The 15,332-nt window shown below is 36.5% G+C and overlaps 1 protein-coding gene across 1 annotated transcript; it reads left to right on the top strand.

Annotated features, from left to right (window-relative positions):
• Positions 1-11,859: 11,859 nt before the first annotated feature.
• IAQ61_000007 (uncharacterized protein) lies at positions 11,860-13,365 on the top strand (the record flags this gene model as incomplete). The annotated part of the gene is made up of 1 exon (XM_003835106.1): positions 11,860-13,365. One exon carries the CDS (start codon positions 11,860-11,862, stop codon positions 13,363-13,365), a length of 1,506 nt encoding a protein of 501 aa, XP_003835154.1.
• Positions 13,366-15,332: the final 1,967 nt, after the last annotated feature.

Below are 15,332 nucleotides of genomic sequence, written 5' to 3'. Positions count from 1 at the left end.
CTCCCTAAACATAGCTACTTAGCAGCTTTATTATTTCTAGTAACTTAGATAATAAGGAGTATAATAGTAGCTTTATAAAGCTACTTTCCTATAATTAGTATATTAACTAGCTTTATCTTTTTAGCAAGTGTAACTATTAGGAAGGTAGTAGTAAGTTCCCCTTAATTTTTATTTTCTTTATAGCAAGTTCTAACTATATCTAGGGCACTTATATAAGTCCTACTATCGTGGCTATAAGACTTATACTTAGTTAGAAGCTATCCTTACTAATAATCCTAATATTCGCCAAGCCCTCTATAACTAGCTTTAGTTTTATTATAGTTACTAGGAGGATTACCTTTATATTATAAAGAAGGGGACCCTTAGTACTTTTATAGGGAAACCTACTAAAGGCACCTATTACTAGTTTATACTATAGTTCTACTAGCTCTACTATTATTTTAAGGATCTTATATTAAGGGCTTAAACTAATAATACTATTACTCTACTTGCCCCTACTACCTACTTACGCGCCTATAATTAGTATTAGCTTAGTGCTATTATTCTATCTACTACTAGTACTCTAGTATTTCTACTTTAGTCTACTATTACGCCTTTATATAGTAGTTATAGCAATAATAATATTATATAGCTTACTACTACTACTAGTATTACCTTCTAGCGTATTAACTAGCGTATAAACAAGACCTAAGCCTAAACTAACCTTTATATTAATAAGCTTAAGAGCACTGCTAAGCGCACTACCTATAGTATTAAGACTCTTATTATTAGTATTAATTTTCTCTTATTCCCTTTATATCTATTCTAACGTTTGCTTTCTTTAGGCCTAGGGTACTACGCGTTAGTAAGCTATTAAAGCACTACCCTCCTCCTCCTACTACTACTACTACTACTACTGCTTATACTTGTTAACTAAGTCTTCCCCTACCTATGCCACGCGTAAGCGTTACTACTATTACTAAGAGATATAGAGGCGTTAGAATAATATAAATAATAGTTTAGGGGGGGCTAGGGAGAGGTTAGTTATAGATAGTAATAGTATAAATGTAACGACTTAGGTAGGTAGGGCATCCAAAAGGTATCCTATACAACTTAAAGGCATATAGGAGTGCGCGTCTGTATGGAAAAGGATGAGATTCCTACACCTATAGGTCTTGTACAAAAGGACAAGAAGAATATGCCTATCCTAACTATAGGCGAGCTGTTCTCTATATATATTAGTGAGTTAGGCCTTTATTAGGCCTAACTTGGTATAGAATAATAGGTAGGCAATTCTACCTTATTATTACACTACCCCCTCCTATAGAGAAAGGATAGTCCCTATCCTTAGGATTAGGTTTGGATCCCTTATTAAAGAAGAGCTTTTTTTGCAAAATAATTCTACCTTTACCTCTACCTTTACCTTTACTTCTTCTTCCTAGGGCACGGACCCCTATCCCTAGCCTGCATATAACTAGCCCTCTACCTACTAACTTTCTTATTCCTATATCCCTAAATTTTTAATTATTTAACCTAATCTATTTAAAATCTAGTAAGTATTTAATCTATATAATTAAATAGTTGCTAATCTAAATTAGAACCTTTAGCTATGCTAGTACTAGTACTACTAGGAGTCCTCCCTATTGCTTATTGCGCTCTCTATATAAGAGTAGTTAGGGCTCTAGCTAGAGGTAGGTTTAATAATTTTAATTTTAAGTTAAAGAATTCTAAGAAGTGCTAGTACTATATCTCCTAGAATAAGTATTGCAATCTAGTAAGTATCTAAGTCTAATAGGGTTCCTTTACTAATCCTAGTAGATTCCTTCTTTTATTAGCCTAGAGTACTCTACCCTTAGGGGTGCTCTAGATAAGTACTATAGCCTAGTAGCTAACCCTGCTAAAGGGGATAAGGATAAGGATACTATAGTTACTTATTAGAAGGATGTTAAATAGTTTAAGGCTACTATTTAAGAAACTACCTAAAACCTTGCTAAGTGCGTTACTATTACTAATACTTAGACTAAGGGTATAGAAGCTACTAAGATCCTTATAGCTATATATTATACTACTATATCTAATTTATATTAGCTTTAGAATAGTATTTATAAGATAGTCTTAGTAGTTAGGGGCTTAATAAAGGCTATAAAAGAACTTAAGGAGGAATTAGCGCTAAATTAGGAGGCAACCTTTTTAGTGTAGGCTAAGATAAAGGCGTTTCACGAGAAGGAATCTAAATTAGTCCTAGCTCCTACTACTACTCCTACACCTGCTCTAATCCCTGCTACACTAGTTGTCTAGAAGCTAGCAAAGAAGGATAGTCTAGGCGCTATCTTAGCTAATACAGAGTCTAAACTAGGTTCTAATAGAGAGATAGATATAGAATAAAGAGGTTTCCTAAGGGTAGTGTCCTAGGAACCTTAAAGGTTCTAAATAGGATATAATAATAAATAGTAACAAGAATAATAGTAATAGATAGTAGTTAATAGATAATGCGTAGCTAAATAGGATGTAAATTAGTTCTAATATTAGGTATAATTATTGTAAAGTAATATTAGATCCTCTTTACCTTTTTCCTAGGCTTAAATCTATTTTAGTAAGCTACGTGGGGGACCTAGCTAATTTAGATACTATTAGTAGAATGCCTGTAATTTATAGGGAGCACCTATAAAGTTAGAGGCAGGATACTAAATAGGATTAGGATTGTATCTAACCTACTTAACCTTATATTTTAGCTTAGATTAATATAATTTGCTAGCTAGGATTTCTTCTACCTCCTATTCCTCTATACCTTATATAGGCGTACTAGGGGGTTTTAGAGCCTCTTATCTAGGTAATAGGTCTTAGGGATCTTTATATAGTATATTAGGAGAGAAAACGTTATAGATCTTAGAACTAGGTAGTAATTAGAGGTAATACGCGTTTCCTACTTATTCTAATACCTTAAAGGGACCTTCCTATTATTTAGATAGTTTTTAGCTAGGTTATAAAATAGCAAGATTAGTAGTAGATAGATAAATATAGTTACTAACCTTCTAGTTAACTAGATAGTAATAGTAATTAGTAGTAGAGCGTATTTAGTCTTAAGCTCTTTCTATATTTTCTTTAGCAATCTTCTAGGCGTTATGTATCTAAGTAGCAAGGGATAAGGCGTCCTTATAGTTTAGTTTCTCTAGTATAGTAGATAGGGTCTTTTCTAGTTTCTAATACTAACTTTACTTTAGTAAGAAACTAAAGAGGAGCTAATATAGAGCTATACTAATAGATAAATATAGAAGAGTACTTTAGGCACAGTCTATTATAGGTAGTAGGTTGCTCTAGTTATCTTAGTAATAGGATATAAAAGGCCTTAGTCTCTAATTAATATACTTGTTTATAATCTTAGTTTATCTATTAGTTTATTTATAGTAGGTAGTAGAGACCTTAACTTTAGTGCCTATAATCTAATAGAACTTAGACTAGAAACTAGATATAAACTAAGGGCCTTAATTAGAAATAATAGTATCTAGAGTGTGTCTAAATTAGTACACCTACTAAATAAATAAGGTAGCTATACCTTAGGCGTCTATAGTTTTGTAGCAAGGGATAGTAATAGCTTACTTTAATAGGCGATTAATAATAACTATAATCTAATTATAACTACGTTAATCCTAGGGAAAATCCTTAAAATTAATACACAGGTGCTGCATTAGTAGACTAGGGATAGGAAGGGGGTAGAGCATGCTAGGGAGTTAGTGCTATCTTAGGTGCCCTCTCCTACATAGGATACAGTTCTAAACGTAGCGTTTATAGGTAGTCTCTATACCTTTCTAGTAGTAATATTAGGCTAGAATCTAATAGGTTTTAGTAGCTAATAGGTAGGCAGTAGACACTTAATTATAAGCCTTACGAATTAGTCTAGTATATAGGACTAATCTAGCAGGCACGCAAAGTTAATCCTAGTAGAGAAGGAGTCTATTTTCTATCTAATAGTGCTTAGGCAACTCTAATCTTTCTATTAGGAATAAGGACCTATTTTCTTAGAGAAGAGTTTTAATAAGTTCTAGGGATCTAAGAGTTATAGGGTTCTAAACTACTATAATTAAAGCAAGGATTAGTAAGGAATGCTTAGCTAGGTAGTCTTGTGCTAAGTTAGAGTTAATTTAAGGGTATAACCTATCTAGGGTAATTATTACTTATAAATAATTATCCCTTTAAGTAGTCTTAAGGTTAATTATATCCTATTCCCTTCTACTTAGGATATTAGCTTAGGCGTTATAAGATCTAGGAGTATACTTAATTTAGAAGTTAAAGGGACTTATAACCTCTAGCTATCTAGCTTGCCTAGCACTAAGGACTTTAGTAGATATAAAGTACTCTAGTGCTCTGTAGTCTGTGTATACTCTAATAAGGTGCTAAGTACTTATTAGGTTAGCACGCTATTTCTTAAAGGCGTAGATTATTACAAATAATTCTTTATTATAGATTTCCTAGTTAAGTTTAGAACTAGTAAGGGTCTAACTAAAGAAGGATATAGGGTACTATTTCCTATTAGGATACTCCTATAAGAGGATAGCTACAATAACTCTATTAGAGGCGTCTGTCTCTAGTTTTAGAGGGTACTTAGGATAGAAGTAAGCTAAGCTTAGGATTGCTAGCAGGGCATTCCTAAGCTAGTTAAAGGCTTGTTAGCATTCTAAAGTCTATACAAATAGGGTAGCAGGGCTCTAGAGAGTAGTTAAGGGCTTAGCTATTTTAGAGAAGTTTTCTACAAATTGCTAGTAGAATCTAGTAAATCCTAGGAAGGACTTTACTCTAGTTATTATCTTAGGAGCGGACTAGTTTTAGAGTACTTTAACTTTGTTAGGATCTACCTCTAAGCCTCTATTAGTAAGGATATATCTAAGGTAACAGGTATAGGTTATATAGAATTCGCTTTTCTTAATATTAGCCTGTAATCTAGTAGAACAAAGACGCTTAAGGACTTTTTAAATATAGTCCTTATAAGTAGCAAGGTCTTTAGAGTAGATAAGGATGTTATCTAGATAGGTAATGTAGAAGTTATCTAAATAATCTATTAGTATATTATTTATATAGCACTAATAGGTTATAGGTCTATTATATAGCCTAAATAGTAGGACTTTATATTTATAGGCACTATACCTAGTGCAGAAAGTAGTGTACTCCTCTAAGTTAGGGTCTATTTAGATCTTGTTAAAGGCAGCACGAATATCTAGCTTAGTAAAGATTTTTACTTTAGCTAGCTAGGATAATAGATTGTCTATATAGGGTATTAGATACGCGTCCTTTCGCGTTAAGCTATTAAGCTTATAGTAATCTACACAGATCCTAAGGCCTCTATTTAGCTTCTTAATATATAGGATAGGAGAGGCAAATAGGCTCTAACTAGTCTTAATAAAACCTTTCTATAGGTACTTTTATACATATTCCTTAGTAGCCTAGAGTTCCTTAGCATTTTAATAATAGAGGGGACTCTAGTAGTTTAAAAGGGGTTCCTCTAGGACTATCTTATAGTTATAAGGCTAGTAGATTAGAAGTTTGTTAGCCTTAGCCTTATTAAAGACGTCCTAATAGGAGTTATAGTTAGATAGGAGCTTCTAATCTAATAAGCTATAGTTAAGAGTGTCCTATTTAGATAGGGTTTAGATCCTACGCTTAATCTTATACAGGCTAGTAGTAAAGAATTTATTAGAAGATTTTTTTATATTAAAATAGAAAGCATTAGCAGAAATAGTAGTAATTTAGAATTTTGTAGGTAGGGTAATAGTTAGCAATTAGACTAGGGTAGGTAGCGTAATAGGTTTAGTAGCAGCCCTATAAGTAGCTAGAATTTTAAGTATACCACATATCCTATTAATTAAACTAGGACTATTTTAGTTCTAGTTCTCTTCTTAATCCTAAAGGGCGTCTCTTTGCAAGATATTGTAGGTAACTAGGGTAGACAGCACTTGCTAGTAGAGTTATACTAGAATAGGAGGTGCGGGGTTGTAGGTTAGAGGATGTTTCTCTAGCTAGATTAGTTAAGATTTATCTGTATTAATTAGGATTTAGAACTATTTTAGCTAGTGTTGTCTAATAATATAATCCTAACAACCTAAGTCTACTATTATAAAGGGGCAGTTATAAACCTTTTAGCCACTAACTATTATATAAAGCTAAATATAGTAAGTAACTAGGGAGGTAATCTAATCCTAGAACCCTTTAATAGTAAGCTTATATAGTAGCTTTTAGATAGGTACCCTAAGTGTAGAAGAGATATTATAAGCAATTTTTAAATTAAGAAATAAGTAACCTTAGGCCCTAGTATCTACTAAAGCGTTTAGGCAAATACTAGATCTATTAAGGTATAGGGTTATACATGCAAGTAAATAGGAATAAATAAATAATTTAGTTAAGGAAAGGTTTAATAGGTTATATTAAGTTAGGCCTAGGAAGGAGGATCCTCCTAGGCGTTATTGTTTCCTATCTAATAGCTATCTAAATTAGTTAATTTAGTAGTTTCTTCTTCCTTAGAATTCTTAATAACCTATTCTATATCTATAGCCTAAATCCTAGGGGGTTTAGAGTAGTTACTAGAGAAGTGCCTAGGCTTTCTATAATTATAGCAAGTTACTAGGGTTCCTGTTATAGTAGCGCTAGGAGTGGCTAGCGTAGCAGATAGGGGTTAATTATTTTAAGGGGTAGTGCCTTATTATTATAAGTAGGGCATATAAGGTTTAGCTATTAAAGGTCTATTATAGGGTTTCTAATTAGCGTCTAAATAGGACTAGTTTCTAGAGTGTTAGAAGGGGGTTAGTCCTTTTCTAGATAATAGAGTAGTCTAGGTAGGAGTAGATAAGGTAGGGTATAGGTAGCGTTCTATATTAAAAGTAGTAAGATAATCTACTATAGTCTTAAAATTATTGTGCTAATTCTATTAGAAAGCAAGGTTTAGTATCCTTAGGGAAGGTGTAATCTTTATCTAGAGGTAGTAATACTACTCTAATTAGGTTACTTCTCCTCTAATAGCAAGACTCTAGAATTATAACTTAAAAGTAGGGAACGTCTCTATATTAGTTATATATAGGCGGTTAAATGCAGTCTAACTTTTAGCTATCTTATTTCTAGTAATAAAGTAAGTTTAAAGGAGGGTAATTATTTCCTTAGCTTTTTAGAATTAAAGACTTAGGGAATTAGATAGGTAACGTGGCTCTAAGTATTCTCTTGCTAGTCCTAAGCAGTGTCCCTAGACTAACGCTATCTAAGCTCTAGAAGAGGGGTAGTAATTAGCGTTAATCTCTAGCCTATCCTAAATAGATGCTTACTATTATCTAAAAGTAGAATTAGCACTATTACTAAGTATAGAGATATTTAGCGTCTTTTTAGATTATCTCTTAGCTTTTATAGTATATACTATAGGGTTTAATATAGAAGCTAAAGACTAGCTAGGTTAGGTAGTACCTTATATCTCCTTATAGAGGGAGGTGTTGTATAACTAATTAGTAAGTTATTTAACTTATTCCTCTAACCTCTCCTTTTTAGATAGGGTTAATATATATTTATCTTTAAGAGAGGTGTTACTTTAAGATTTCCTAGGAGCACAAGGTACCTTAAGAGATAGATAGGAAGCAGGTCCTTTAAGGAGGGCGTTGTTAATTAAGTCTTCCTTATCTAATTTCTTTCTATTAGTAAATAGGCTTTTAAAAGTAGCTAAACTAGATACCCTTCCTTTACCTTTATCTAATATTTTGTAGTTAATAAGAATAACAAATCTTTTTTTTAGGGGGGGTTTAGTTGTAGGAGGATATTAGCTTTACCTCTAATTCCTCTAGGCTTTTAGTAGTCTCTAGGTCTCTACCTTAACGCAATCTAACGCGATTTTTCTAAAGGTAATCTAGCACTACCTATAGGTCTAGAAGTCTAAGCCTATAGGCTTTAGTTGTTAGAAGTTCTAATAGCTATTCTAACTATAGAGTTGCAGGGTTAGATAGCTACTAGAACTAAATTAGTAGCTTAAAATAACAATAAGTGCAATATTCTTAAATGCTATTACTAGCTAGGATAATGTTCTTCTTGTAATATAATAACTTAGGTAGGTAGGGCATCTAAAAGGTATCCTATACGACTTAAAGGCATATAGGAGTGCGCGTCTGTATAGAAAAGGATAAGATTCCTACACCTATAGGTCTTGTACAAAAGGACAAGAAGAACATGCCTATCCTAACTATAGGCGAGCTGTTCTCTATATATATTAGTAAGTTAGGCCTTTATTAGGCCTAACTTAGCATGGAACAATAGGCAGGCAATTCTGCCTTATTGTTACAAAAGTTTCCTTAATAAGTAGTAGTAGGTATTAGTCTAATATTATTATGCTATTAAGTATCTAGTAATCTATATAAAGGCGCTAACTACCTAACAGCTTCTTTACTAGCAATACTAGAGCTCTAGCTATAGAAGAGCTTACTTAGATCTAGCCCTTATCTATTAATCTAGTAAGTTATATTCTTAGTTCTAGCAATTAATTACGCGATATAGGGTATAGGGGACCCTATAAGGGGTTAGGCTAGGTTCTATCTAGGAGAGTTATTAACTAAATATAGTAATCTATACTACCTTAATAAGGTAGCAAACTACTTGCTAACTCTTTGTTAAACAGGTCCTTAAACTCTTATAGTTCTAGTAGCAACTTTATCTTTCTAGTTTTATACTTAGGTTTATAGGGAACTATATTATTAGCAATATAGATAGTGTGTATATTAATAGGACTTCCCTTATTAACACTTCCTAGATATTTTATTAGGTGTAAGTTATATATTACCTATAAAATATCTAGTATATTTATTACAAAAATTTGTACCTATATATCTTCCTATTAGGATCCTTTATTTAGCAACCCTGCTATAACTAAACCTAAGATAATAGAGATATAGGTAGGATATAGGCGTCTCCTACTCTCTTATACTACTATATTTCCTACCTTCCTAATTATTAATTTACCTTATAGAATATCTATAACAACGCCCTCTCTATATAGCTATAGTCTGCCTAGTATTAGTTAATAGGAGAGACTAGGTACTATATAGGCTAAAAGCTAAGACTACTAACTATCTAAATTATAGTCTAATACTACTAACTATAAAATTCTTATACCTTTAGTAATTCCCTAGGTATATTATAAGGGTTATAAGGGAATATTAATAAAGTTCCTACTAATCTATCTTACTAACTTTTCCTTAACTACACTAAAACACTAGCACCCTAAATTAACTATTACTTACACGTTCTCTACTCTACCTAGGAGGAGGGGAATAAAGAAAGGAGGATTATTTAACCTAGCCTTAATATCTAGGGGACACTTAATAGCCTCTGCTATTAATAATTCCTCTATTATAGTGTCCTCCTTATACCCCTAACTTAGCCTAAAGTTAGGGGTAGCTAGTTTCCTAAATTAGGGCTACTTGCTAATACTACAACTATCTTAACACCTACTAGTTATAGTAATAGGGTATTAGGGCATACACGTATAAAATAACTACCCTATCTACACTAGGTATAGACCTTTACTAGTTTCTATATATTAAATAGGTCCTATAAGATCTAGTTAGGATATAATATTAGTAGTTTAGTAGGTATACTTAATAAGACTACTACTTCTACTATATTTATATTACTGTCCTAAATCTAAGTTAGACTTCTACTAGGGTTCCTTAGACTTACTAGCCTAAAGAAAGCCTAGTTCTAGAGAGGCTATTTTAATATCTACTGCAATTATCTTATATTCCTCTATAGCTGCGTTATAGTTTATCCTAGAGACTCCCCTATTAAGGGAAACTAAGCGTATATAACTATTAAGAGATTACTAAAGTTATAAAAGCTTCTATTTATTATTCTAGTATAAACCTCCTAACTATATAAGAAGCTATATAAAATTTATAAAGAACTCTATAAAAGGCTAATTTTAGCCCTAATATAAGTATTTTAATATAACTTAGGCACGCTCCTGCCTATAATAGTTACTATAATAGAATACTAGGTAGTTAAGAAACCTACTTATATCCTAATACTTACGTGCACTATCCTTAAAGTATAGTGCTATAGCGCGCTAGACTATAGGTAATAACTAGGACTAAATATATATAAACCTTGCCTCCTTATCCCTAATAAAGACCTTATCTGCACGTAGTTTAAACTCTATAGTTATTTACTAGAAGGAGAAGTTTACCTTAGTGCTATTATATAGCAAGCTAACTAGGAAGGGTTTGCATTATAAGGTAGAAGGGGGTAGAGGTAGTAGATTATTAAACCTAGCAGGCTTAGAGGAGGGTTAGGATAGAATCTAATTGCGTATTTCCTTATTCTATTAACGTAGTATAGCTATTATAGCAGAGTCTTAAGCCTATTATTCTATTAATCTATAAACCTGCTATATTAGCCTTTCTACTATATTAGGTTGCACCTAGTTATTCTAAATATCTAGCGTGTCTATCTCTTATTACTATTATAGTATATTTAGAAGAAGATACTAAAATATTATAGACTAGCCTTAAGGGAGAATATAATAAGCGTTAATAATAGTATTTAGTATCTTAAAGGAGAGGTAAGCCCTCTACGCCTTTTTATAGGTGTCTAGTGTGTTCGCTTAGTAGTAGTGTTAGACTTAGTCTATCTTGTGTTAGACCTAGGCTTAGGTATAAGCCTAAGCCCTTTACACTATATATATACTTTAAAGGATTATATAGTTCTCTTATAAATTAACTAAGCTCTATACTATAATAAATACCTATAATAAATACCTATAATAAATGCCTATAACACATACCTATAATATATACCTAAGATAGATACCTATAATAGATGCCTATAATAGATACCTATAATAGATACCTATAATAGATACCTATAATAGATGCCTATAATAGATACCTATTATATATATACTATAAGTAGATTATATAAGACCCTATACCTAACCTAAGCCTATAGCCTATATAACCTAACCCTAACCCTAACCTACTTTTATAAGACCTAACCTAAGCCTAAGGTCTATATAACCTAACCCTACCCTAAGCCTATAGCCTATGCGACCTAAACCTAACCTAAGCCTATAGCCTGTGCGAAAATTTGTGGTTAGGTTTAGGTTAGGTTTAGGGTCTTACATAAGCTAACCTAACCCTAACCTAACCTATACCCATTTACCACCCTATTTACTCCTACCCTAGGTTTGCTAGCAAAAGCTGTGACTTTACTACTAGCAATAGCTACAAAGTGAATTAGGTAGGTATTATATCTCCTTGTATTATAGAAAATTACATACAACGCCAAGACAGAGTACTCAGGCGATTACCCCTTGGCGCTTCCCTATTAGGAAGGGCGAGGACGATTAGTCTATTGTGGCGAGGACAATTAGCATTTCCCGTCCGAACCCCAAACACTGCCCCACCGTGTAAATGAGGAGGTGCTTCGGTTGCGTCTCTGCAATAGGCATGTCTGTACCAGAAAGGTCAATTCGCCAGGCCTCCAGATCAGATAAGGATACCAGGCAGTCAAAAACCAACATAAGACTGCACAAGAAATCACTGCTCGATCCTTCTACGGTGCAATTCCCTTTACCGGTAGTGTCCTTGTCCGAAGCTTCCGGTTGGAATGGTGTGAGAATGGCCAAGCCTTGGCGTTTGTCGCACCAGGCACAATACCACGCACCGAGATGCACCGAACAGTTTGAAATTCAGTGTACACTTAGTGATTGCATACGAGAAGAGCCCCTCATATATTGCGGAAGAGATTAGCCAGTTTGAACATGTACATAAGGAAGCCAAGTTCACTTACGATTGCAGATCACGCTCTCGTAGCCCAACTCCTACACGGTCTCTTTTTCAGCATCTCTTTCTCTCATTAAATTACGCCATGGCGCCCAAGTTTTCAAAGCAGCCATTGTTGGCTTTGCTGTGTCTCACGTCAGCTTTTGCCTGGGGACAATCAGATAAAGGAACCGCCGTTCATTCTTGCCTTGTAGAAAAGGGCGTTCGCGCAATTCTATCCACAGACGCCGGCTGGGCCAACGCTACCAATGCCTTCCAACAAAGAATTCCGCGAGCACCAGCTGCCATTGCTTTCCCCCAGAACAAGGATGAGGTCGCCCTAGCTTTGGAGTGTGCCCGTCAAGCTTCTATCAAAGTTTCGGTTACTGGACGGGCACACTCATTCCAAGGCTTCGGCTTCGGTTTCGCTGGCAATCTAGTGATTGACATGGATGCTTTTACAGATATCACTTTTGATGAGTCTACAAAACAGCTCACCTGTGGCGGAGGCGTGAACATTGGACCTGCAGCCAAGTTTGCCTATGACAAACATCACTACCACTATCCTCATGTGCGAGGCTCTCACGTTGGAATGGCCGGTAGCATCTTCGGCGGCGGCTTTGGAACCACAAGCAGACTTCTCGGCATCCCGAGCCAAAACCTTGTGTCCGTTGAGTTTATGCTCGCTAATGGCACAATCGTGAACGCAACTCCTGGGTCTGATCTCCTTTGGGCGGCTCAGGGAGCGGGACCTAACTTCGGAGTCGCACTCTCTACAACTACCAAGACCTTCCCAGTTCCGTATGAGACTCCTCTGAATTACACGCTTTCCTTGGGCAAAATTGACGACGATCGTGCTACTGCTGCGGCTATGGCTGTTCAGAAGTGGGCCCTTGATGGACTTGCACCTAATGAACTCTCACTTCGATTTTCGCTTCGTGAGGCAGATTCCACAGGATTCTACTACGGGGATGAAGCTTCATTCGACAAAGCCCTCGCCCCGCTTGTTAACTCGCTCAATGCAATCGGAATCAACGCCACCGTGACCAAGACTATCCAACGATCCTTTTGGGACTCTGAGATAGCTGCTGCAGGCCCTGGAATGAACGATCCCCAAGGTGGTACTCTTGGAGGCCGCGCTTCCCACGTCCAGTCTTGGGTCAAGACTACCGACAGCCCATTCACTGCAGAGCAACTCAAGCTTCTGATTTCAGCTATCCGCGCCTTCAACCGAACTGACATGACTCGCACCGGCGTTATGGATTTATGGGCGGGTGACAATAACGACGTCAAAGACAGCGAGCATGCCTTTGCCCATGGCAAGAACCTTTGGCTCGTGCGTGTGGACGGTATCGGAAAAGATGGTGTTTGGCCTAGCGATGGCATCAAGTACATGCATGATCTTTTCAAGCCATTTGAAGCCGCTCTGAAGAAGGCGGGACTGCTTCGCGGCTTCGTCAACTACGTTGACTCCGAGCTTAGTGTGAAGGAATGGAGTTCAAGACTATATGGCAAAAACTTTGCTAAGCTACAGCAGATCAAGGCTGCTATTGACCCATCGGAAATGTTCTCAGGTTTCGCTCTGGCGATTCCTCTCCCTCGTCGTCGCTAAGATAACCTAAAACTTCCTTGACAATACTTCGTTATCTGCCTGTACATAGAAGTCTATAAGACTATTGTGGGTTTAAAGAACAACTATGAAATCTTGGTTCAATCGGCATCTTCCTTAATAGATAGCTTAACATGATGGAATAGGCAATACGATTACATCTTCGTGGATTGAATATCTCACCTTTAATACCTCCCATTCGTGAGTCCATCAATTCCATCATTGTCCGAGCGCCACAAGTATGCCCCCAGAGGAATCAACCTGAAAACAATCGGTATCGCCAGGTCATGACGGCAGGAATGATAGCACATAAAATAGAGCATAGTAACGCGACAGCAATGCCTCTTCGCGCACTGCCCTATGCTCACCCGATAATGACATGGTTGTGGGCCGTGAACCTACGAGCCTCCTCCACGGGGTCTTTCCAGCCACCAATATCTCGGGAACCTCTCAAGTATCGCTTTCGCCAATTGATTCATAGTGCGGGTTTCTATCGCAACGTTTCTACTACCTTAGAGCTGCATTAGTAATTTAGGGGTTGAATTATCAGGGCGGCCCGCTGATAGGTAAATGCTCGCATAACGCTAAATTTAGCACTCCTATGTTGACTGGAACCATGTATCATCTCCAACGACCATCCATGCTTGCAGCAGGTTCGCGCAAGGTATCAATATAACACCCCGGCGTCAGATTGGGTATCTGCATAGTCCGAATCCTGACCTCATGTATCACCCCGTGTTCTTTCTGGTGCACGAAGTATTCTGTTACGGCTTTTTTTAACCTCTGCTCTCTCCCATGTTTTATTAACGCGCCGACCAACCTAGGTTAATACAAGGATTAAATTATCACTCAGTGACTTGGAAGTCGTCTTATGCGGCTTCTGCGGCGCAGGGAACGAGCTTCTTTTTTGGTCACATTTGTTGAAGATTGCGACATAAGAGCATTCATACCACCTCACGGGCGATTTATTCACGACGTATCAATTTGAGAGAACAGGAGCCCGATATCACTTTGAGCGGATAGCATGGTGAATTGTACCAGTGGGGCTTAGCTTTGATCAGCCTACCGTATCTCTTGTCCATATGGAGATGCGCAGAACCGTTACGAGGGATTATAATTCATGGTCAAAAATGACGGCGGCTGACAGAATAACGCAAATAAGAACTGTAAGTAGTAGAAGGAGTGTACTTAACATTGTTATTAACTTCGTGAGTAACATAGACAGGTACGCTTTGCAACAAGCTCCACACTCAGATTAGTATTGCACTACCTTACGAAATCTCTTATGCTCTCCGATGATTACTGTGGCTTGGAAGGGCGTTTATAATAAATTTCAAGTATAAATGTGTATATGTACGAGTTCTGAAAACTGAATGAAGGCCCAGATGCTATGACAACAAGATGAAATATTGATTTCTTAGGGAATGAAGATGATTTTGACGGTAGTGCATGTCCTCAGAATGTCTTGAATGTACCTTGATCATTTCAGCACGGCATAAATCATTGGCTTCTACAACATCCTTTTTCCAGGTCGTCCGCTATAAATTTCATTTAGGTACCATATACAAGGCAGGGTGAAAAATGGAGGTTATCAAGGATATTCGCGCCCGGTATAATGAGAATGACCAAGTCTCCATCTACTGATGAAACTGAGAAAAAAATGTGGATGTCGACATCACCCAGACGGCTTTGTGAAGGCATACATGGATGCAGCAGATCGGCCATACCGGTACCGGGTCTAGTAGGCACGAGGCGCGGAGAGAAGACCCCACACGATCAACAGTGAGACTGTGGACTTGAGCAATGATTAAGCAGCAGAGCTTGGATCTCGGTAGAGGCCGAGGTTAATCGGGCCTTACCTACACCGAGAGCCAGGGCCAGGACTGGGAATGCATGCCAAGAGTACCCCTGATATGTACCACTTCCTTTGCCTTATGTGGAAAGACCTCCCGACGAAAATTGTTCATGAG

The sequence above is a fragment of the Plenodomus lingam genome, assembly GCF_022343315.1.
Source record: "Plenodomus lingam strain CAN1 chromosome Unknown contig_1, whole genome shotgun sequence".
In the NCBI taxonomy this organism is placed as follows: Eukaryota; Fungi; Ascomycota; class Dothideomycetes; order Pleosporales; family Leptosphaeriaceae; genus Plenodomus; species Plenodomus lingam.
This window is presented reverse-complemented; position numbering and strand designations above follow the sequence as displayed.